Here is a 23,480-nt window from a genome sequence, read left to right on the forward strand (position 1 = left end):
TTTTTACCTCTTGTCTGGGTTTATGAGAAAAGACATCAAAACAAATATGCAGGAACTTGCCAGATTTACAGCCATATTTTCACTAAAAAATTATATATGTCAGTGCCTGGTACATTGTAGGGGCTTAGTGAAAATTTGTCAAATGAATGAGTATCTAGTGACTTCATAATTTGTTTTTTTTTCATACCTCTTTCTTAGGTAGCAGTAAAAAATAACAAGAAAAGCACTTAATAATAATCCAACGCCAATCCCAATTGCAATGTATTTTTCATAAGAATCCACAGCATATGAAGTTAAGGTCAAGTGCTCACACCTTTCTCCAGTATAACCAGTAAAACACCTTTAAAAAAAGAAAAGAATGTATAATTTTAAAACTCATTATGATAGAAACACAAATGACAAATTTCGAAGAATGAAAAAAATTTAATAAAAAGTGATTTAAATTAAAGAGGCCAATACCAAATGAAAGCCAATCTATTAAATGTATTGAAGAAGCCATGTATTTTACAATAATCATTTGATTAAGACCCCGTATTAATGCAAATTCCCTCATTGGTAGGAGGGAAAGGTAGGACCCTTGCATGAGTTGATCTAGAAAATTGTTAACCTACTCTTTCATAGGAGGATGCTGAGCAAATCAATGATCATAAAAATGGTATCTCAGTTGATCTAGAACTTTATATTCCTGAAGTGTTTTTGCCATAGTCTGTTTCATTTTATCCTATAATCTATCCGTAAAAACTTGGAAACATCTTTGCATGTTGTTAAAAGTTGATTTGGATTCAGTAGTTTTGAAGTACGGTGTGAGCTTCTTCATTTTCAACAAGCTCCCAGGTTATACAGATGCTGCTAATCTAGGAACCATATTTTTGAGTAATGAGAACTAGGTAGGTTAGAAAAAGACTCCTTAGCTATTCAAATACAAAGAGAATTGGTGAATCACGTTCAGATCATGTACCTTTTTTACTAGATAAGATGGAGGCGTGTGGAAATGTTGTGAAACACCATGTGAAAGGAGGCATACATTCTCCTTCTCCCATCTCTAGGGCTTGGGAAGTTCTTTGCAATTACCTGCAGATGGCTTTCTCCAGCTCATGGTGGAATGCACAAACACCATTGATGCAGTAACTATTGTGGTCCTCCAGGCAAGGATGTGAGAGCCTCAACGCTATGGGTCCTTCTGTGTAACCAGCTAGAAAAAGGAGATAACAGTATTAACAGATGAGGTGGGTCACACTTCCACGGTAGATTTGTAACACATATACAAAAAGACCTTTAATTTTAAGAATATTCTTTGAGTGCTCTGTCATTTGAACTATTGATTGATTCCTTTGACAGGTTATATTTACAAAGCTTGGGTTAATATCATCTAAGACATATTAATGAATTAGGGGCTGGAGGTGGATTGATGATCATTCCATTCTTTGGAAACTATGTGATAAGATAGAGATACAAGTTTGCCAAAAGGTGGCAGCATTGATTCTAGTCTTAGCATGCTGTCCTGAGCAAGGCTTCCCAAATATATGCCTGGATACAAATGAAATAATACAATTTTTTTCATTGTCCCCTTTACACCTGAGAAGTAGCACTCAGGAAGATTTGGATTTATGGGTGGGAGATAATGAACTTGATTTCTTTTCATTCCCCAGAGAAGAGTGAGATGAGAATCCCCCCTTCTTCTTATGCAGACTACCTTAAGTAGCTAATGGAAAAGGGATTGTTTTCCCTAACTGATTTCAGAAGAGGTATTGTTATGACCTATAGGTGAAGCCAGAAACAACTTATGGCTTAACATAGCTAAGACAATACCTTCAAATGTTAATTAGAAAATTTACTCAGTTAAGAGGCATTATGATATTGTGGGAAAAGCCATGGAGTTGGAATTAGAAAACCTGGGTTCTGATTTCTAGCTTTAACACTATGCAAATGACAACACTTGGCGAAACCTTTGTGGTCAAGTGTCCAGAAGCCTCTTTATTGGAAACTTCCCTTTGGGAAGCTGTACTGTGGCAAAATACATAGATTTCAGGATGCTCATCCTTCATTCCTTGATGTACTAAAGACATATACCTATACTGTCCTTGAGGTTTATGCAGTGGGAATGACAAAACAGCGTAAATGAGTCCTTTTTAGTATACTTTAATTACTGATTCTTAAATTCTTCACAAGAAGAATTAGTGGCATTTTATTTTTGTCACTATTATGAATAAACATATCTCCTCAACCTTAGTTATCATGTTATATTATATTCACCTTGCTAAGTAGATTAAGAGAATCATACTTATTTGTTTTCAGGAGAAAAAGATCTAAAAAGGCATACTTATTTATATTGAAAATACTAAATCTTTAGGTACTAAGTCACCAACAAGATACTGTTATAGAACTTCATTTTGGTTGAGAACACACAACATTACCTTAAAATTCATATTCATTTTGTTAAATGTGGTATAGTAAATCTAATTTCTCATCTTGATAATTAATTCTAAGGCAGTGGGAATTTCTCATTATAAACTGTGCTAGGTTCTTCCTACTTCAAGATTAAATAAGTTCAATTAACCAAGCCTGAACCAGGACTTACTAGAAAATGTGAGAATTGAGAGAAGACATTTACAAAGAAAGAATATACTAGAGACTCATCTTTCCTCTAAGGAGAAGAATATTAGTTATAACTTCATGAAACTTTCCTGAGATACTGGATTCAGATTTTTAAGTTAAATGAAAAGCAGGGAACTGAAATTCACCCATCAAGAAAGCAAAGAAAAACTACTGAAGTGATATATTCAATCCCTTTTGTCCATAATTATTACCTGTAACTTGGAGAATTTGCCTTGTGGTTCACTATTAGGGAAGAAAACAGGTGGTGATGGGCACACTGTTATGTCACTGAGAGGAAACTGTACTTCTTTAATTCTCTACAGTATTCTCTCTCAACAAAGATGTTTTCTCTTTGTTTAAAGGCTCAAAAGACATGAAGAATTTGGCTAAAAGTTATTCTAAAAGCCACACTAATTTTAATTTGCAAATTGATATATATTCAAAAACTCAAATGAGCAAACTATTTTAAGCAAATTTTTTAAATTTAAAATTATTGGTGAAATGAAGAATACTTAACTGTTACTATCTTTCATATTCAGAAACAAAATATTTAACTTGATCTTCTTTTACTTGCCTGCCTCTGAGAGCAAGATATGGTGTTTCTTTGGTCCTAAGTCACGAAGCCCATCTTCACATCAGGGGGTGGCATGTGATTTGTGTGAGAATCACAACCACCTGATACACAGGTCTTGGCAGGTAACAAGTTTCCCAAGTTCACCTCTAAGAGTTCAAAGAGTTTGGAAAAATGCTGATGCTCAACAGTGGCCAGAAGCTATTTTAATAACAATAATAAAATATATCATCACCATCAACAACAAAAATTGGATACAAGTGGTTGGGAGGTATAGCATATACTAAAGCAACAATAAAAGCCCCCAAAGACAAGAAAAAAGATCTTTCCAAAGATGGGGGAAAGTGGATTAAGGCTTCATCTGGTAGCCATAAATTTATTTGGCTGCAAAGCTCACAATCACAGATCAAAATATAAAGTCACTCATCAAGAATGCCAAAATAGGGACAGACTGCCTCTGGAAGCACATGGGTTATTGGGAACCCAGCAGGAATCAAGCAGAAAGTGTGGCGTGTTTCACATCCAGGACATAACTGAAAACAACTTCTTCTCATTTGCTTCACTTCCTCCTTTTAAAAAGACAATTCTCTGCTGACACATTTACCTGTCACTTCCATTTAACAGCATCCTGATAAAAGATTGTCTAATAATAAAATATATATTTAAAAATTTCCAGTGTTGTTTTTATCACAATCCAAATTTCTCTCAAACATTAAAAAAAAAAGTCACTTGAAATACAAAAGTGTGAAGAAAATACCTTCTGTTTTGTTAACGGTCCAGTTACTTTGCTGGGTTGTGACTGGGGGTGTTACAGTCCTGGCTGCGTCTTCAGTCAATGCTGTCACAGCTGTGTGAAAGGGGGTGGGGGGGGAGGGAAGGCATCTTTAGCAGGTGAACCTCCTTCTACATACAAGCAACAGATCAAAAGTTATTCTATCTAGTCCCACATCTGTTCTATTTTTAATTCATTTACATTTGAAATCCATAACCTGACAAGGGCAGTTTCCTGATAGTTTCTCATGCATATCAATTCCACTCACTACATTATAGTTAGAGAAAGTAGAAACACATTAATTATTAAGAGGAAAGAAATACATTTTATAAACTCATTCAGTCACAAGGACGCTATCATATCATATGTATCAACTACTCTTCAATTGTATAGAACAAACAATATAAAGATCTCAGAAAAAGAGGTGTCAAAATATGTTAAAAGAGGAACATACATTACATAAGAAACTAAATTAATTCACAAATTCCTTGCTTGGATCTTTGTCATGAAGAATAACTGCTAAAAGCCAACTCCTCACTAATTCACATAAATCCTATTCACATTTTACAATGACACAAAATTAACACGACAAAAAGAAATGACATACCATTGAATAAGAAATAGACTGATACTGAAACTCCGAAAGCCATTTCCTGCACTTGTTAACAGTATCTTGCTCTTATCCTCCTACAATGACGGGTGGAAAGTTTTTATTGAGCTCTCGGAGGCTTTCTTGCATTTATATTTCATGAAGCGTCATCTGGCAGTTCTTACCAATCAAAAAAATATGTCTTTCTGGCAGCAGCTTGAAGCCTTGAGGCGTTCGTATACTTGTTTAGGATACCTGTGTTATCTAGCAGTGTGATCAAATTTTCTTTTGAAACACTGGTTTCCTGTTACCTGTGGGCATAATAGTGTCTGTAAACATACTTAAAACAACAAAAAAGAATCTGAATTCAGGAAAAGCCCCCTTGGTGTGAACAGAATTATCCCAGCTCCAAAGTCGATAGTGACCTATAAAAGATTCCAAGAAAGGGGAGTTTTGATATTTCCAAACTAGGAAACATCTTAACCTGTTCATAAAAGAAATATCTCTGAAGCTGCAGTCAGTTACACTACTTTTCAGTACAGATTGGGTTCCACTGCAAATCAAGATATTTTGTAATTTATGGGCAGGAGAGAACAATTAAATGTGTGTAAAAATAAAGGTTTAATATTCCATTTTGGTTTTTGCTACTTAGTTTTACTATTTCAATTTCTGTAAAAATAATTGTTTTTAAGAGCATAAGATTTACATTTATGTCATTCTGCCATTTATTTTTCTGAGTAAATGGAATAGGCTACTGAGTTTTAGGAACTACAGTTCTTAAGTATGTGCTCCAATGATTAGGCTCTAGTAAAGCACTAAAATAATGATGATGATGATGATGATAATAATAATAGTAATAATAATAATAATGTCATCTCCATTAAGGTAAAATTAAAATATTTAAAATATTTATGTTTGGTACATCTAATGAATAGAAAGCTTTTAGTTTAATACAACATTCAAATTTTTCTTACTATTAATCTACTTATGATTATTAGAGTACCACTTTTAAGGCCCAAATATGTAATTATTGCTATTACTTTTTGTGACTATAGGAACTTCCATAAATTTTTCACTTGCCCCAAATTATTATAAACAATTTATAAATATGTTTTGCTGAGGTATTTCACCTTTCTACCAGGAATTTCAGTTGCTCATATTTTCTGTACCTTAAAAACCTGTTTAAGTCAAGATAGGTTGTCATTTGCATTACGTCCACCCAGCAAATTCAGTTTACCGGAAAGGATCCCTTTCACTATTCAAATATGAATTTGGCTTTAGAAATCACACAAGAATGAGCTTGTTGAACTCATTATACCTTGGGCAATCGCTTGCCACAGAGTCATCCTTTTAAAGTTAAAAGAGTATACTTGGCTTGCTTTACATGTGCCTACAGTTCATATTCCTACTTTCGTGGAGTTTTAAAAAACTATTTATTATTAAGACAAGTTCTGGATACAGTTTTTCCCAAGCAAATCATATTTGAATTATAAGTCAAATAATCATCTCTGTATCACTGGTAAGAATTTAAGGAAAAATCATTTACAAAGGATTAAATAAACCACAACCAATTGCAGTTTCAGGAGGAAGATGCTAGGTCTAATGTTAAATATATTTATTTCTAAGACTGGGACATAGTACCACAACCATCTTTATAGTAACTGTTAACTGGTACTTGACAGTGCTTTGCATTTTGCAGAAGGTTTTCACACATATCTCAATTCTGTCTTCAGTAATCCCGGCCCCAACAAATCCGGTGCCTAATATATAGTGTAGAGTATACTCAATCAATCTGTCTTGAGTGAATAAAGAAATAAACAACAGGCCTTATTCTTATTCCCATATGACAAATAAAGAATGAAGACTCAAAAGAATTAAGTGACTTGCCAAAGGACACACCCTAGAGTCAGGACTTGAGCCCATGTTCAGATTCCAGATCATACGCCCTCTCCAGTTCCCCAGCTGTGTCCTCTGGTAGGAGTCAGTATACTGACCTTAGAGAAATTCAGATTGTCTCCTAAGATCAAGATTTAAGTAAATTACCTTACCATAAGAATCTAAACAAACGAATTATGGCTTTTACACATGTTTGGGCTGAGAGAAGTGGACCACTGTCTCTCTAGATGTTTCTCCACTCTGGTGAATTAAGCCATATAATATAGAAACTCATCTACCACTTGAGCTTAAGAAAATAGCTCCAAGTCATCCCATATGTTTCTTTTCCTCTGGGACTCATCATGATGAATCCCACTTACACTCTCTATAGGAAAATCTCCTATCTTCACATCTTCAATCCTGTCATCAGGGAGTCCTTCTGCAATCCTGAAGAATGGGAGAGGTGGGTACTGTAACATGGCCTCACGGATATTTGTATTCATTCTTGATACATGTTAGAGTGAGAAAGAAGGCTAAGAGCTGCAGCACCCCATTATCATTTTTCCCTCTGACCATTTTTTGTCTTTTTAGTTTATTCATCTCTCCCTAGTCATAAGCATCTCTGGAAGTGTCTTCTCTTCCCTTCCCTTCCCTTCCCTTGCCATTAAGTTTATTTTTTCCTTCCCTTCTCCTACTTTCCCTTTCTTTCCCCTCCTTTCCTTTCTTCATCTCTCCTCTCTTTTCCTTCCTTTTTTATTCTTTCTTTCTTTTTTTTTTAACTTATTTATTTAATTAATTTATTTTATTTTTGGCTACATTGGGTCTTTGTTGCTATGCACAGGCTTTCTCTAGTTGCAGCGAGCAGGGGCTACTCTTCCTTGTGCGCAGGCTTCTCATTGCGGTGGCTACTCTTGTTACGGAGCATGGGCTCTAGGGCGCGTGGGCTTCAGTAGTTGTGGCACGTGGGCTTCAGTAGTTGTGGCTGATGGGCTCTAGAGTGCAGGCTCAGTAGTTGTGACGCACACGGTTAGCTGCTCTGCCGCACATGGGATCTTCCCGGACCAGGGCTTGAACCCGTGTCCCCTGCATTGGCAGGCGGATTCTTAACCACTGCGCCACCAGGGAAGTCCCCTTTTTCTTTCTTGTTCTTTCACTAACAGCCAAAATTTGTTGCTGGACATTGGCAGGAAATGGTCATCAGCCCATTGCTTATCTCTCTCTAAACTTATTCTGTAATTCTCAGGAATTCAGTTGCCATTCATCCATTCATAAACCATTTTATGCCTGTAACATGTAATGTTTGTAAGACAAATAGAAAAATCCTGCATGGACTCTGACCTCAAAGAACTAGAGGGGGCTAAGGAAAGTACATACATAACTACAGTGCTGGGTAGAGACGGATGACTGCCATGAATGTGTACATAAATGTGTATAAGAGTTCAGCGGTGGGACTTGGTCAAACTCTCACAGCATTTCTCATGGATGAGTTTCGTTTGAAGTGAATCTTAATTAGCAAATAGAATTTAGACATATAGTGATAAGAGAAAGAATTCTAGGTGGCAGGGGAGGTGGGCACTGAGGGGAGGTAGAGTGATAGAATGAAAAGAGAGTGGGTTCTGGCTCACGTCATCCTAACAGACCTTTCTTTGAATTCCAGTTCTACCTTTGCTATCCATTTGGCCTTTGCTGAGACTTTTTAATAACCTCAAGCATTGATTTCCTCATATATCAAATGTGGATTGTCAGTAACAACAATAACAAAAAAGTAAAGCATTTAGCACATGATAGGTGCTCAATTAAAGACAGCTGTTACTATCAAACAAGTGTAGAAAGATGCAGGGTGTGTATAGTGGTCAATCAAGGTTAGGAATTTAGTGGTTAACACATGTTGATGCATCTTAAGTTTTCATCACTAGCCATGAATTATTCTCATACCAGACTGATACTATGTCAGGACTTTTATTTATATATTATGTCATCACCTCAAACTCAACATGTCAAACTGAACATATTATCTCTTCTCCAAAATAAGCTCCTCTTTACAACTTCCTCATGATAATCAGTGATAACGTCTTCTAGGCTTTAACTACAACTCTCATCACTGACTAAATAGAGTCTAAATTCTGATTTATCCAGGCTTTCTCTAATCTATTTCTGCTGTTATCCAGCTGTATTTCCACCACTCTGCAACACACTTTTCATTTCAGTCTGACTGTAGCCCTTGCTTTCATATATATATGCTAAGCTCATTCTCACCTCCATGTTCTCATGTTATTGTTCAATCCTCATTAATTCTTCAGGGTCCTTTTTACAGATACATGTAGGAGAAGAGAACTTACTTCTCCAAACCTCCTCCACAAGACAATCATATGTCTTTTATAGACCCCAAATATGCACAAGTAAAGTCATGATACCAATGAACCAACTTTTTTTCCTTTATGTGTTGACAAAGGCTTCCTTCTTGACCAAACTTTAGTTAGACTCCTCCTAGTCCTTTTCTCAACTAGGCATCAACTTAGCCTGTTGAGCCCAGTTTTAGCAAAGAAATCTGCTAAGTTAGTTTATGGAGAATCCCCCTGCCCTGCTCCTTGCACCCTTGTCCCTGCCATATCTGATCAAGTTCCCTATCTCCCACCCTTGATATCTGGCCTAACTTTAACAAGAATCCTGGTAAGCTAGTTTAACAAGAATCCCTCTAGCCTTGTTATCTAATCAAGTTCCTCTTAGTAATTTTCCATCTACTGATCCCCTCACTCTCTCCATTGCCTATAAATCCATTGCTGTCGCAGCTATATTTGGAGTTTTCAATCTCTTCTATTGTGATAGTCTCGACCCCATTGCAATAGTCCTGAATAAAGTTGTCCTTATATTTTTAACAAATGTTAGAATAATTTTTCCTTTATAGTGGTTTAATTGGTCTCTGGAAAGGCTCACTCCTGAATTTTAGCCTCACCAAAGGGGAAAAATATTTCTAAAAAATAACTCCTGCATTTGGGGTGGGGGAGGAAGAAGCTCAAAATTACAGACTTCACCTTTTCCATGTAAATGTATTTTGGGTCATTATGTTTGTTTTGGGAACTTGGGGCACTTAAATATTAAAAAGAGGGTCTTTCTGAAATGTTAGCTTGGGAGCTTTGAATTTAAACTTTTATCAGGGTTATTAGACAAAGATTGGTCTGGAATGGGCTATAGAACCTTTTCTTTCATGTTTGAGGAACTTGTACATTTCCCCAGCATGCTCTGAAGAAATAGATAACAAAAATATGAACAAAGAAACTTATAGATAGCTTAAAGAAAAAGAAGACAGGTATTCCTTTCCAAATTGGTTTTATTATACAGTTGAAATATTAATTATAAACATCTAGTCTATTTTCACACAAATGATCAAGAGTATACACTAATAAAGACATGCATTGGGTAAGAATCATTACTGGTACATAAACAGACTGGGATTTGGGCCTGAAAGCAATAAAATTATATGCTCAGGGTAATCTCAAAATAGCCTTCAACCGACAGTCACATGTTTTTTCTAATTTAAATTGTGTTAGAAACATGGCATCTACTTTGAGAACCAAATGCTATAAGAGAAGAGGGAAGAACTGTGAGTAACAAAGCAATAGATTTTTAGTCATATCCTAAGGCTTAGCTTGGGCGCGTTGTGTCATATTTTTCTATTAGATTTCTAGATTTGTGAACAAACATAACTTCTATTCTTTAATGAAGTCCTCATTCATACTATATTGTATTTTCCTGATATTTGTGGGAAAATACAACCTTAGTTTTGTTTTGTATATTTGTTTGGTTTTGGAGTTTCCATTATTCTTCAAGGAAGGTATTGTCCAAATATTTTTCTAGAAGAACAAAGAAATTACATGTAAACCTAACACATTCTTATTGCATTTTTACTTGGCAATTAGTAATTCACCACTTGAAATAATCAGTACCTTTCCAAGTAGCACTGCATTTTTTGCCTTCCTTGCATGTTTTTCTTTCCTTGAATGGAGCATCATTTCTCATTAGTATGCCTCGTAGGATGCATTTGGGAAGTATATGAGGTCAAAAGTTTATTTTTAATATTTTATCTTTCCTTTAGCAAATAAACTCTTTTTCATCATATGATATAGTACGTAAAATATATAAAAATTGGGCATGATTATGGTAAAACCTAAATTACATTTTACAAGGGAGCTTATTTGTCTGACAAAATGTTTGTTGAAAACACACTATTTGTGATATTTGTGTCAAAAATATATGCGTTTATTATGAGCCCTGTATTAGTTTTAACATTATGAACAAATATTAATCACAAAATAAACAATTGTTACCAAAGTTTTCATTGCAGTTGTTTTGGTTTTTTTTCCTAAAACTCAATATCCACTCAAAATATTCAGTAATTATTAGCAGGAAATGCATAAGATTGTGTGAATCATCTGATCCACAGTGATTCCATCTGTGAAAAAATAAATACAACGTAGAAATAGCTTTGTAGTAAAATATAAAGGTTTTTGCCTTTTGTCAAATAGATACGTAGCATGACTTCAGTTTGCTTTATTCTTTCATGTGATCTAGTAAATGATTTTTTTAGCTGCCAGAAGGGTGTTCTTGAGAAGCATTGCCACTGTCATGGGTCCCACGCCTCCTGGAACTGGAGTGATAAAGCTAGCCTTCTTCTTAACAGCTGATGGAGGAAACAGAAAGGATTCTTTATTTTTTATTTTTTCTGAGAATTTCATATTTTTAAACATACTGAACTGTTAAAACTGAAGCATTTTAAAAATTTAAGAGTTTATTTGAGCAAAAATGGAGTCTAATCGGGCAGTGCCAAACCTGAAGTATAGCTAGGAAAGCTTCCACCGACAGGAGAGACTTACAGAGAAAAGGTGGAAGCAAAGAAAGGAAATCATTGATTGGTTATAGCTTTAAGCCTAGTTGGCTGTTTGTGATTGGTTGTCCTTGGGTTTTGATTTTGTAACCTTGAGGCAAAATCTACAAGCCTAGATTTTGGTTTGCTTACATAGGCAGCCAGGGCATTAGAGCCATCTCAGTCTAATGGCTCCCTTGTTTAATTAACAGAATACAGTGGATTTTTCTGCATTACACATATAACCCTAACATCCTCAAATCATTTTTAGAATGAAGTAGACTATAACACACACACACACACACACACACACACACACACACACACACACACACTTCTGTGTATGATATCTAATGTGTATAGAAAGAACACCATGAGGCCAACACTGTAGGATGAATCTCTACGCAGCTCAGTTAGTTTTACATAATGAAAATCTATAACCCATGATTGATCCAACTACATGTAATTCCAGTTAACTACTTCTAAAATACATGATATTGGTCACAAAGGGGATACAGGATATAGATAGTCCAGCACACATCATCCGTTAAATTAGAATAGTCCTGTTATAAAAACAGCATCACGTATATGTGGATAATACATTCCAGTGCAAGTCTAATAAAAATCATTAAACACATTAAAATTAACTGAGCAAATACACATAGTCCTGTTCTAAGGTATGAATGAAGACTTCTTATTCAGTGAATATACTCAAAGAAAATGGCAGAGAATTTTCATCAAGTTTTATTTAAGAATGTTCTCACACCCACAATATTACAGGTGAATGGTTTCATGAATTGACCTACTGGTTTAGTGTTTCACCATGTGAATAAGAACAATGAACTTTTCCCAGATAACTCTTTTAGTACAAAGTTAGCATAGACAATACTTCTTTAATGCATACTCTGACCTTATCAATCACATGCTAGTTAGATGTATTGCCTTTACAAGTTTGCTCGTATATGCTTCTACATAAACGAAATCAGTAGATGTTTCCTAAATCTTAATTAAGCATTACTTTTGCACAATTTATATTGCCTTCTTGAAATATGGTTTGTAGAATTTACATTTACCTTATTTTAAGTGTATTAGTATAATGCAATATTTTTTAATAATAGGAAAAGCAAAGGAATAATATTCTTTTACTTGAAGAAAAGTCCAGATAAGCTTGAAGGCATCACACACACACAAAATCCAGCTAGTGTATATCACGAATCTTCTCATGGCATATAACAAAGAAAAGATAAGAATGCTGTGATTTAGAAGGTAATATTTTAGTTTTCCAAAACGTGTCTCTATACATGAAGCATGTCCTTTTCCCGCCATACTTCTATCCAATGTACTCTATGCTGTAGAAACACTAGGCTAGGTCAACAGCTATTTTCATAAATAGCTACAAATTATCATTCCTTTCTTCCTTTGCTCTCGTTATTCCTTCCACCTGGAATACGCTGCTACCTTACCCAAATAAGAAATTCCTTATTATTCTTTAAAAGCCAATAAAATGTTACCTGGCCATCATTTTTCTCAAAAATTCACCCCTCCAGCATTGAAGTAAAAGCACCATTATCTATGTTTCCAGTCACTTTATACCAAACTCTGTTATGGAATTTACCACGCTGTGCTGTTCCTTTCATTAGACACCGGCACCAAGAAGGCAGAAACTAAGTCTCGTGGTGATTATTGTTGTCATTTTTAATCTGAGAACTTCTCCATACACAGGTGAGGCATTCAGTAAATTATGATAATGTGAACTAAATAGCCCTTGAAATTTAAAATCTAAAATCAATTTGCAAGAATATGTCAGTGCTTTTGACTAGATACAAACAACATCAAAACAATTTAGTTCAAGTTAATTTACTGAAATTCTCAAACTACATATTTTGCATGATGGTGACAAACTGCATTTTTCATTTTCCAATAAGCTGACTTGATGGCATGAACAATGCCTTCCAGAACCTTTTCTATAGGATTAGAGAAGTAATGCCTTTAAAAATTTCAGCAGATCTCTAGAAGAAATGTACTATACTACTATTATTTACACTGACAGTATGTAAAATCATATATTTGTAGAGCACTAACTTTGAAATATTAATAGATAAAAATAGAATACTACTGAATAATATGGCAAATTAAGAATCAAGTACAAACTAAATCTTCAATGGAAAATAAAATGGTTTATTTCACAATCAAAAGTTAGATAAAATTGGAAATCCATTCTGGGTATACAATAATTTTTTATATAATTTGGCTTTCAACTTTGAAAAATGAAGTGGCTTGGAATTATGTATATATGGAAAAATAGTAATCATAGCCACTATCAGTTGACTACTTACTACTTGCCAAGAACTTTATACACATCATTTTAATAATTAATGTTAATTATTATTTCATTTTAATAGCTGAACAAAGTGTGGCTCACTGAAGTTAAAGTGACTTACCATTTTCTAATATGGTAGAGACATTATTCACAGCTAGGTTTGAATCATTCTATGATTCCATAATTCTATCTCATCCCAATGCAACTGTATTACCATGACCTGAACAAGTTGACAAGGCCCAAGAAGGGCTCATGTGCCCCAAATTAACTCAGTTTTCTCAAAGGGTTAAGAGGATATTTTGAAAAAAGAAACAAAGGGGGGGGGGGAAAGTTCTAATATAGTAATTTTCCTACAATTTTACTGTGAGTACTCTTAGTTCATCATCTTTGAATTATATCCAGCACTTCAAATTTCAGCTGGCTTAGCAGTTTGAGTTGCTTTCTTTCTTGGGTGAGATTCAGATCAGATAAACCACTGATCTGGTATTATACCCTCCTCTTTCAAATTATGTTTTTCACAAAATGCTTACTATTGCATTCTTTTGCTCAAAAAGTGAGGTTTGAGGTGTAGGAATAGGGAATGAGAATAAGCTGTTGCATGAAATAATACCTGCCCGAAATTTGTAGCTCTGTGTCTGTAGTTTTGCACACTTTACTGTGGAAACTAACACACATTTATCCTGTCCTGTCTATCACTTCATAGAATTAGACTATGTGATAGGTAATGGGTCTTTACCTGACCTGGGCGAGGACTTCTCTGGACATTCATAAGCATTTAGTTGCATCAACAGAGCCCTGTAAATTACTCACTAGGCAGAAGTTTATTACATCACTGTGAACACACCTGGTTATACAAATACTTGTTTCAAATATTTTTATCTTTGAAATAAACTGGGCAGATGTGAAGATGAAGTTTGTACACAGTCATGAGAGGCAGACTGTGATGAATCTGATTTTAAAAATATAAGATCTCTATTCCGTTTAATTTGATTTTCATTAGGTTCTACATCTGAGAAAGAAATGTTAAATTTTTCTGCTGCTGGCTAGTGTTAATGTATTCTTTGTCTATTTACATAAGGACAAAGATATGGAAGTGACTTCTCAAGAGAGATAAGAAATTATCATTGGCCAATACCAATGGGTACAGATGCCAATGCTTAAAAGAAATTCTCTAGTCTAATGATTTTGCGTAACTATTTCAAGGCTGTCCTAAGCGACATGTTTATGAAGTACCAGAAGTGGCTTATGAGCTAAACTCAGTCATGTGAGAAAGAGTTAAATTCAATTCATGTTTGATGCTCTGAAGAGCATCTTCCCCAATCATGTCCGAGAGATAGTTGAGTTAACAAGCATTACATCACCAGAATAACTTCTCATTGGCTGGTCTTTCCCGAGGGCAGACAAGGGTTTGCACCTGTTTGTAGAAGATGATGCTATTAAAGATTAAACCTATTATGTGTGAGGAAAAAGTATACTACATGCTCCATTGAAAACAATTACAGAAGAATTTTTAGGTAATAGTTTCATTCAAAAACTTATTTGCTGTGAGGGAGTATGTGCGGGTTTTAAGGAAAATACTAACAATTCTGTATATATGAGAATCAGGTATTAGATCTTGATTGATATCAATGCTTTCAAGAGAGGCTCATGAACAGGTATCTCAAAACCAGAGTTAGATTAAATTTCATAAAGTCAACATGATTTTAGAGTTACTGAAACTGACAATGGAGGCAAGTAGAATAATCACCAAATCCTACTGTTACCTGTGTGGAACTTACTCTAGGGAATGAGATTTAGATGGAAATGTCTTGATAATGTTTAAAGCAGTTACCTGAAAATAAGAATATTTTGAGGAAAAGTGACAATTATGATAATTTATCTGAATGACCTCTCTGTAAATTCTTGACCCTGCAAAGTATATTCTATAGATTTCCTTAAAAATAATGCTCTACCAGCCAGATTTAGACATTAGAGAGTGTATGTTCAGTTGTATAGAAAGGAAAGAAATTACCATTTAAAATCAGTCATTTTGGACACAAGATTTGCCTTTGTACATACTGTTTTCTTTGACATATACTTCCTGCACTTCTCCATCTGATGAATACTTATTCCTCCTTTTCAGATCTGGCTAAATGTCACTTTCTTAGTGGTACTTGTTAACTCCCCAGGCTGCGTTAACTGTTCATTCATTGATCCATGAAACTTAGTAGAGTGATTTTCAGTTTGTAGTCATAGAGTATGTTGGAATCTCCTGAGAACTGTAGTCAAACTAGATATGCCCCCTCCCACCACATGATTCCAGTACACATCACTGAGAATCACTGCTGAAATGAGAGATGTTTCTAACTGGTGGGGGTAGGGGGGAGTATTATACATATAAACAGTGTAGAGTAGATTTAAAATAAGGTTAAAATTCATTGCCTCAGTGAAGGCTGCTTCACATGGTGGCCTCAGGTTTCCCAGTCAGGTCCCAGGCAAACCCCAGTGTGCAATACTTGAATGCCCCATTGGTCAAAGCAAGTCACATGGTCAAGCTCAAATTTAAAGGCCTGGAATAGGAAGAATGGCAAAGTCACATTGCCAAGAGGATGTGCTTATGAGGACAGAAGATAGTATAGTCATTTTTTATAATCTACTATAATCGTCTCTTGGATTTCAGTCTCTACCTTATTAGCCATATAACCTGCTGCCAGATTTATTCTTTAAAACACAGATTAGATCATTTCAGCTTATAAACATTTGATGAATCTTGACTGTCTCTAGGATGAAATATAAATTCTTTGTCATGGCAATTAGGATCTTTTATGATATGGCCCTACATCCATGTTTGCATTATTTCCTAACCCTGGCGTATTCTCCTAACCTCATTATTCACTGTTCCCACACATGCTAAAAACTGCCCCGGATAAATTTACAGCAAAAGTTTCATGAGAAAGACAGCCACAGTCACTGCCCCTTGGAACTTACAGTCTAGTTGGGGGCTATATATTACAAATATAATTACCTAAGTAGTAACTGAGCTAAGGCTATGAAATATCCTACAAACAAAATGCTTACTGCACTGTGAACGTGCTGGGAGGACCTAACTGAGCCTGAGCACATGTGGTGTATCTCTGCCAAGTCCAGAAATCAGAGGATGAACCAAACTTTTCCACGTGAAATGGAGAGGTGAGTAGACAGTGTTCTTGGTTGGGGAACAGTGTTTGTGATGAGGTGGAAATAACTTTCCCCGAGGCAGAAAATGGCGTGAACTCCTGGAAACACTGCAAGAAGGCCAGCAGGGCTGGCATGCACAAGTGAAGAGTGCAGAAGATGACGTGAAAGAGTCTAGCTCATGTAGGGCCCAGCAGACAATGCTAAAAATCTGGGGCATTAGCCTAAGAGCAATGGTTAAAGTATTTTTATTTTTATTTATTGAAGTATAGTTGATTTACAATGTTGTATTAACTACTGCTATACAGCAATACAAAAGTGATTCAGTTATACATATATACATACTTTTAAAAAATATATTCTTTTCTATTATGGTTTATCATAGGATATTGAATATCGTTCTCTGTGCTTTCCAGTAGGACCTTGTTGTTTATAAAATTTGGAAAAAAAATTTGGAAAAAAAATATTCTGAGGCAGGATAAGTCAAATGGGGAAACTACCTGTTCTGTGTACATTTTTCTAATGAGATCAGTTTATCATCTGGGGCAGAGAAGGGAGAACACAAAAGTATCAATAGCAACATGAAGTGAGATGTGCTAAGATGGGAACAAATTCTGGTTCCTGTGGGAGCACCCCAAATCAAATGGGGGTCAGAGAAATATTTGTAAAGTGGCAGAAAATCTTCAAGATTTTATGGATGTCTGAGGGGGTAAGAAAGAAGGAGAGAATGCAATGCAAACATCGGGAATAATAAAAGCAAAGGAACTTTGGACTTGACAATGAAGCTGATGCAATGGAGGAGCTCAAAGAAGTTCATTATGACCGAAGCACATGGTGGAAACAGAAAGTAGAAAGAGATGAGGCTAGGAAGGTGGTCAGGGGCTGCATGACCCCGAAGTAAGGGGTCAGGAAACTTAGACTGGGTGATGGCAGCTGTAGTTACTGTGTTCTGGGTGAATGAGCTTTTAAAAAAATATCTTTTGTGAATGAACCTAGGCATTTATATATTTAAGAATAACCAGTTTTGCAAGATGAGAAATTGGAGAGAAAAATGTATGCTACTAAATAATTTTCAGAAGAAAATTTAAAGGAGAAATTCATGTTGTATTTTCATAAAGTTTCAGGTTCTTGAATGCTATTAAATTATCATTCAAGAAATCCTTTTTCAGCCTGGAATATATATCTAATCTGCTGTGCTCCCTTTTCTCCACTATAGAGACATCTACTTTTTATCATGTTATTGGCTTCAGATTTCTAAAGGGAAGAATTAACACAGGTTTCGCTTGACATAATTTACAACATTTCTTACTTGAAGTCAACCATCTTTCAATGTCATGATAAGAAGAATAGGTATGGAGCAGAAGATATTCATGTTTAAAATTTGAGGTGATGAGAGGGATGATGAAAGAAACTAGGTGTTCAGTTTATGTGTGTGCCTCAAAAAAATCCAGGGGTGACACAAGGTGTGGAAATATTACTAATGAAGGATACTTATAACAACATAAGGGACATTAAAATGCCTTTTAACAATTAAGGTAGGAATAAAGGAAGAAGTATGTGATCATTAACCTTTTGGCACCAGCAACCCATGCTTCACCACAGGGTGTCTCTGGCTTGCGTGTTCTGTGTCATTATTTCCTCTGGAAAATTTACGTTCCCACGTTCCCAGGGCCTGAGCTTAATAACTCTCATCTAAAATACTTTGTTAGGAAGACTCACTAATTCTTAGGCAGATAGTGAATTTCTGCTACAGTACATGATATACTAGTCCAAAGTTCCCAAATAATGGAATCTCCATATGTACCTAAACAGAATTTAATTTCGCTAATACAGTTTGGAAATTGTATATTCTGGCAAAGTCAAAGAATATATTTGTGCTTTATAAATCTATTTTTGGGTGGAAGAGGAGGAATTGATATCTCAAGTTCCTGTAGCATTGTTTTATTTCCCTTTATATTTTGTCCAATTCTCTGTCTCTTTCAACGAAGTACTCTATAGCCCATGTCAGATTTCCAACAATGCTACAACTAATTTTTAAAACCAACCCCCTTCTCCAAAAGGAAAAAGGGATGATTCCTTATCTGTGGCAACGAGCAGCAGAAGAAAAACTCCTCATTCCTTTCATGTGAATTTCAGCCTCCTCCTATACATGTGCAATTGCCTAAATTAAATGCTTGGAGATTTCCCCTTGCTTCTAAATGCAGTGCATTTAGGCATGACGTCTCAAATATATCCACTGTAATGAAGGGGAGACACGCTTCAGGAAAATGAAGTGCATGAATAACAACCAGAAAAACCTGACTGGCATAAGACTGGAGAAATATTATGACTCAGGAGATAGTATGGAAAACACTGTACTTTCTCATATGGTTGATAAAAAAAATGGCACTTGAGAGCATGATGAGCCAGACAGAGTAAAGGGCTCCTTGAGAAGTGAATGGCTCACCACTGAATTCTTGCAAGGCAACGAGGAATCAGGTGCCCCAGAGACAATTTACTATGCTTTCTCTTGCATTTACCTAGCTGCCTGATTCCTGGGGTTTCTACAAGGTTTTTTTTTATATATATATTAAGATATTCATTATCATGGCACCCAGTGGGGTATTAATGGGACAGACAGGATTAATGCTCTACTGGGGACAAGAATATGAGACTCTGGTCACATTTCTATAAGTTGTACTTACAAAGACTTCCTTCACCTGTTTACTGTATTACCTGAATGGGTAAGATGGCTAAGCCTTTTCGTTTTTTTTTTTTTTTGCTTTAGTTACTTTTCTCCTTATGTTAAATCAAATCTACGTATATCCAGCTACTGTATCATAGATATGAATATCTAAAACTGCCACTCATACAACTCGGAAGGCTTTCAATGGAGCCAAATAGCAAATCAATCACCCAATGAAATTTTGAAATTGTTTTCTACAAACTCTGTCTATGACCCACCAGAGGAACCTCCTTTCTGACCATGAATGGTGTCAGCCATCATTGCCAGTTTCTATTTTGGTGGGCAGGAGTAGGGAATCACTGCTAGGATATTTCTAGTACTCTATCAACATGACTAAAAATATCTTCCTTTCATGACTTCCTTTACAAAAAATTATCATTTACTCCTGTCATTCTCCCCAGTCCTTTTACTTTCCTACCCAATCCTTTTCCTCAAGCTTCTGAACATTCGTACAATAGATTGGCAAATCTGTAAACTAGATAGGGTGTTTGGAGTCTTCTCAAAATTGGCGGGGTCTTGATCCCAGTAGTCTGTCATAATCAACCCAAGACACTAGGAGATAAAATTTCCCTTCCATAGATATTTTTATTTTTAAAAGGTCCTGAGAAACAACTACAAAAAAAAAAAACAAAAAAAAACTCTCATCTTTCAGTATAAAAGAAGAAAGATTTGCAGAGGCATCAGGCACTTCTCCTCTTCTGGTAGACGGCCTTTTTGTGCTTCAACTTCCACTCTGCTCTATAAAGATAGATCATTCAATGTCAAATACGTTCTACTAAAAAGAATGTCTCTAAAGGTTGACCTGATTTCAAAGACCTAGACTTCACAGTAAGCATCTTGTCCATGTTGTAAGTAACAAGGTGGCAATTGGCTCACTGGTAGGGATTTCATAGTGACCATCAGTGGTTCTACCTGCTTTCTGAAATGACATATGTAGCACTATGACCACAGTATTAGTAACAGTCTCTCTAACAGAGGCTTTTACCAATTTCTATCAGCTTTTTAAAAAATGACTGGAAGAGATCACCTCTGGGCTACAGTGTTAGATCTTCTTTTATACTAAAGCTGAACTTTTGAGCTACCTTGTAATCATTTACCACAAAGAGCTGATATTTTGAGTTGGACTGATCAACCATGTTGTTTTTGACTGAATATTTGTGTTCTTCAAAATTCATATGTTGAAATCCTACCCTTCAGTGTGATGGTATTAGGAGGCGGGGCCTTTGGGAGATGATTAGGGGTCATGAGGGTTCCAACCTCATGAATGGAATTAATACTCTTTAAAAAAAAAGACCCCAGAGAACTCTCGCTTTTTGTGCCATGTGAAGATACAATGAGAAATTAGCTGTCTGTAATTCAGAAGGGTTCTCACCAGAACCTGACTATGATGGCACTCTGATCTTGGACTTCCAGTGTCCAGAAGTGTAAGAAGTAAATGCTTGTTGGTTATGCCACCCAGTCTATGGTAATTTGTTATAGCAACCCAAACTGACTAAGACACATATCATCAAATTAAAATGATTAACACGGAAGCTGAGTTGGTAGAGAGCCAGTCTAATTCTGGTTCTTTACAATGTCATCACAGATTAATAGTTCTCTAAAAGTGATATCATTCCAAAATAGTCTTATTTCCATAGAAACTGGTAACATGCTCTTACTTTCCCATCCTGTAGAACAGTGGTCCCCCGGTCCCCAATCTTTTTGGCACCAGGGACCGGTTTTGTGGAAGACAACTTTTCCAGGGACGAGGTGGTGGGGGGGGCAGGGGCGGGGGGAGGGGGAGATGGTTCAGGTGGTAATGTGAGCCATGGGGAGCGGCAGATGAAGCTTCGCTCCCCCGCCCACCTCTTACCTCCTGGTTCTGAACAGGCCGGAGGACTGCTAGCAGTCCACAGCCCAGGGGTTGGGACCCCTGTTGTAGAACACACATTTGGAATAAGTAGTACCAAAACCACTTCCAAAAGAAGCTTACTTTGACAAATAATCTAGAGAATATAAGTTCCGTGAGAGCAGGGACTTTGTCTCTCTGTGCATGGCCATATCCCTAGTACCCGGAAGGTTTGTTGAGTGAGAAATATGTGCTGAGCAAATCAATGTATGACTCAGTGGATGTATCACTACTGAATCTGGGTTTCTGTAGATTAATAATGTGTTGGATGCCATCTTGAGTGGGAGATTTTGTTCCCATTAGGGCAACTATAAGGAATGGCTTCTGTAATGTAAGAGTGACACAAGAGATTTATAAGTATCGAGGATGATCATACAAATGACCAATGATATGACTAAGAAGGCTGAGACCTGGTATGGGATGGAGAGACAAAAGAAATGTAGGACAAGAAGCTTACGTTACAGAGGCATACAATTTAGTAGGGAACAACTAAATAAAAGTGCAAGGTAGTATAGGATTAAGAGCAAAAAGAATAGAGGCAGACTGAGATCTACTACAGGAGTTTGGAGAAGATGGGGATAATCATGAGCGCTTTAAAGTTATTCATATGACTGTTGGGTGAAAACATACCTGATCAGAAGAGAGCTGAGGCCAGAAAAGTAATGAGGAGCTGGGTGGTAATTGAAATGTGAAGTTACATATTTCCGGATTAGTACTCCAGTGAAGGGGTCCCCAATCCCTGGGCTGCAGACCAGTCCGTGGCCTGGTAGGAACCAGGCCGCACAGCAGGAGGTGAGTGGTGGGCGAGTGAGTGAAGCTTCATCTGCCGCTCCCCATCACTCCCCATTGCTCGAGTTACCGCCTGAACCATCTTCCTCCCTTGTCCATGGAAAAACTGTCTTCCACGAAACTGGAACTGGTCCCTGGTGCCAAAAAAGTTGGGGACTGCTGCTCTAGTGGGAATGGAGAGAAAGGCTGAACAATGTGCATGTACACAAACACAAACATACACTGTTTTCTGCCAGGTGTTATGCTCAGCAAGTCACATACATTAGCTCAGGTGAGGTGATTATTTCGTTTAATCTTCATAACAACTCTATAAGATAGGTATTATTTATCTCAGTCTTTCAGATGATAAAATCAAGTCTCAGAGAGGTGAAGTGATTTGCCAAGATCATAATTGTTTTAAGCAACAGAGCTAGAATTCAAACCTAAATCACCCTAACTCCAAATCATAATCTTTTATGAAAGGTTGTACATAATATAAAAACAGCATGGAGTAAAAGGTAACTCTCAGGTTTTGAATGTACAGTACTATGCATAAAAAATAAGACATCTGCAAGCAACTGTAGTAAAAGAAGAGAAAATACAGATGAAAAGCTGCTTTAAAAGCACTCTGGGAGTTTTATACTAGTTTCCTTTATAGTAGTTTCTCAGAAGAATGGTACCTTCTATGTAATTCTAGACACTCTTCTGTCCTCATATTTTGCCTATTGGGTTGGAATTTTGAGGAATAATTCTGACCAGATGGAGTCCCAAATTATAGGGTTCTTTTTGCTCTAGGAGAGATTTGTCCAGTGGAGATTCTTTTGAAGAAATCATGGTAAAGCTACAGCTATTTGGGGCCAAATCACGATTATTTAGAATATCATACTTTCCTCATTCAACAATGTTGGACCTATTATTGAGTACATAAGGCCTTTTGTAATTTTTCCTCCTTGCCTTTGATCTGCTGTTCCCTTCACATGGAAAGAGCCCCTTTTTCCTCTCCCATTTTCTGCCCTATATACACATAAATAGATGAAATTCATTGATCCTTTCAGACTCATCTCAAAAGGATTCTAGAACAGGTACCTTCACTCTTGCCTATTTGAAAACTCTTAGAGTCATAAATAATTCTCCTCTTCCTTTTATATCTAATCAGTTAGCCAACCATTCTAACTCTCCTTTTAAATTTTATCTACCATCTAACTACCTCTTAATACTTTCACCCATTACCACCCTGGGCCACACCCCATCTTGGATAATTTCTTACCTGGATAATTACAGTGGGCTCTTAACAGGCACCAAATTTATATCCTCAACTCTCTAAGGTCTATTTGCCATTCAGAAAACCAGGGTTATCCTGTGA

General features: G+C 36.3%; 2 protein-coding genes and 1 long non-coding RNA gene across 11 annotated transcripts in view; 1 reads left to right on the plus strand and 2 right to left on the minus strand.

The window, feature by feature from the left end:
• Positions 1-7,365, minus strand: part of EPGN (epithelial mitogen) — a 33,442-nt gene extending 26,077 nt beyond the window's left edge. Inside the window, exons 1-4 of the mRNA XM_082390324.1 lie at positions 4,546-7,365; positions 3,924-4,013; positions 1,072-1,192; positions 188-340 (exon numbers count right to left, since the gene is read on the minus strand). Of these exons, the coding sequence (XP_082246450.1) occupies positions 188-340; positions 1,072-1,192; positions 3,924-4,013; positions 4,546-4,588 (407 nt within the window). The 5' untranslated portion in view covers positions 4,589-7,365. The remainder of the gene's footprint in view (positions 1-187; positions 341-1,071; positions 1,193-3,923; positions 4,014-4,545) is intronic.
• Positions 1-23,480, plus strand: part of LOC309627955 — a 166,729-nt gene that overhangs the window by 59,838 nt on the left and 83,411 nt on the right. The gene's annotated exons all lie outside the window — the stretch shown is intronic.
• Positions 9,713-23,480, minus strand: part of MTHFD2L (methylenetetrahydrofolate dehydrogenase (NADP+ dependent) 2 like) — a 145,643-nt gene continuing 131,875 nt past the window's right edge. For 3 of the 7 annotated variants that reach the window (XR_014244010.1, XR_014244011.1, XR_014244012.1), the window contains 2 exons: positions 21,980-22,297; positions 10,970-11,080 (listed from right to left, as the gene is read on the minus strand). Coding sequence is in view for 4 of the 7 variants with exons in the window: in XM_082390266.1 (XP_082246392.1) it covers positions 10,968-11,080 (113 nt within the window). In the remaining 3 variants the exon portion in view is untranslated. The other 4 variants (XM_082390266.1, XM_082390262.1, XM_082390263.1 and 1 more) reach the window with 3 other exon arrangements.

This window comes from Balaenoptera borealis, assembly GCF_965194805.1.
Source record: "Balaenoptera borealis genome assembly, chromosome: 4".
In the NCBI taxonomy this organism is placed as follows: Eukaryota; Metazoa; Chordata; class Mammalia; order Artiodactyla; family Balaenopteridae; genus Balaenoptera; species Balaenoptera borealis.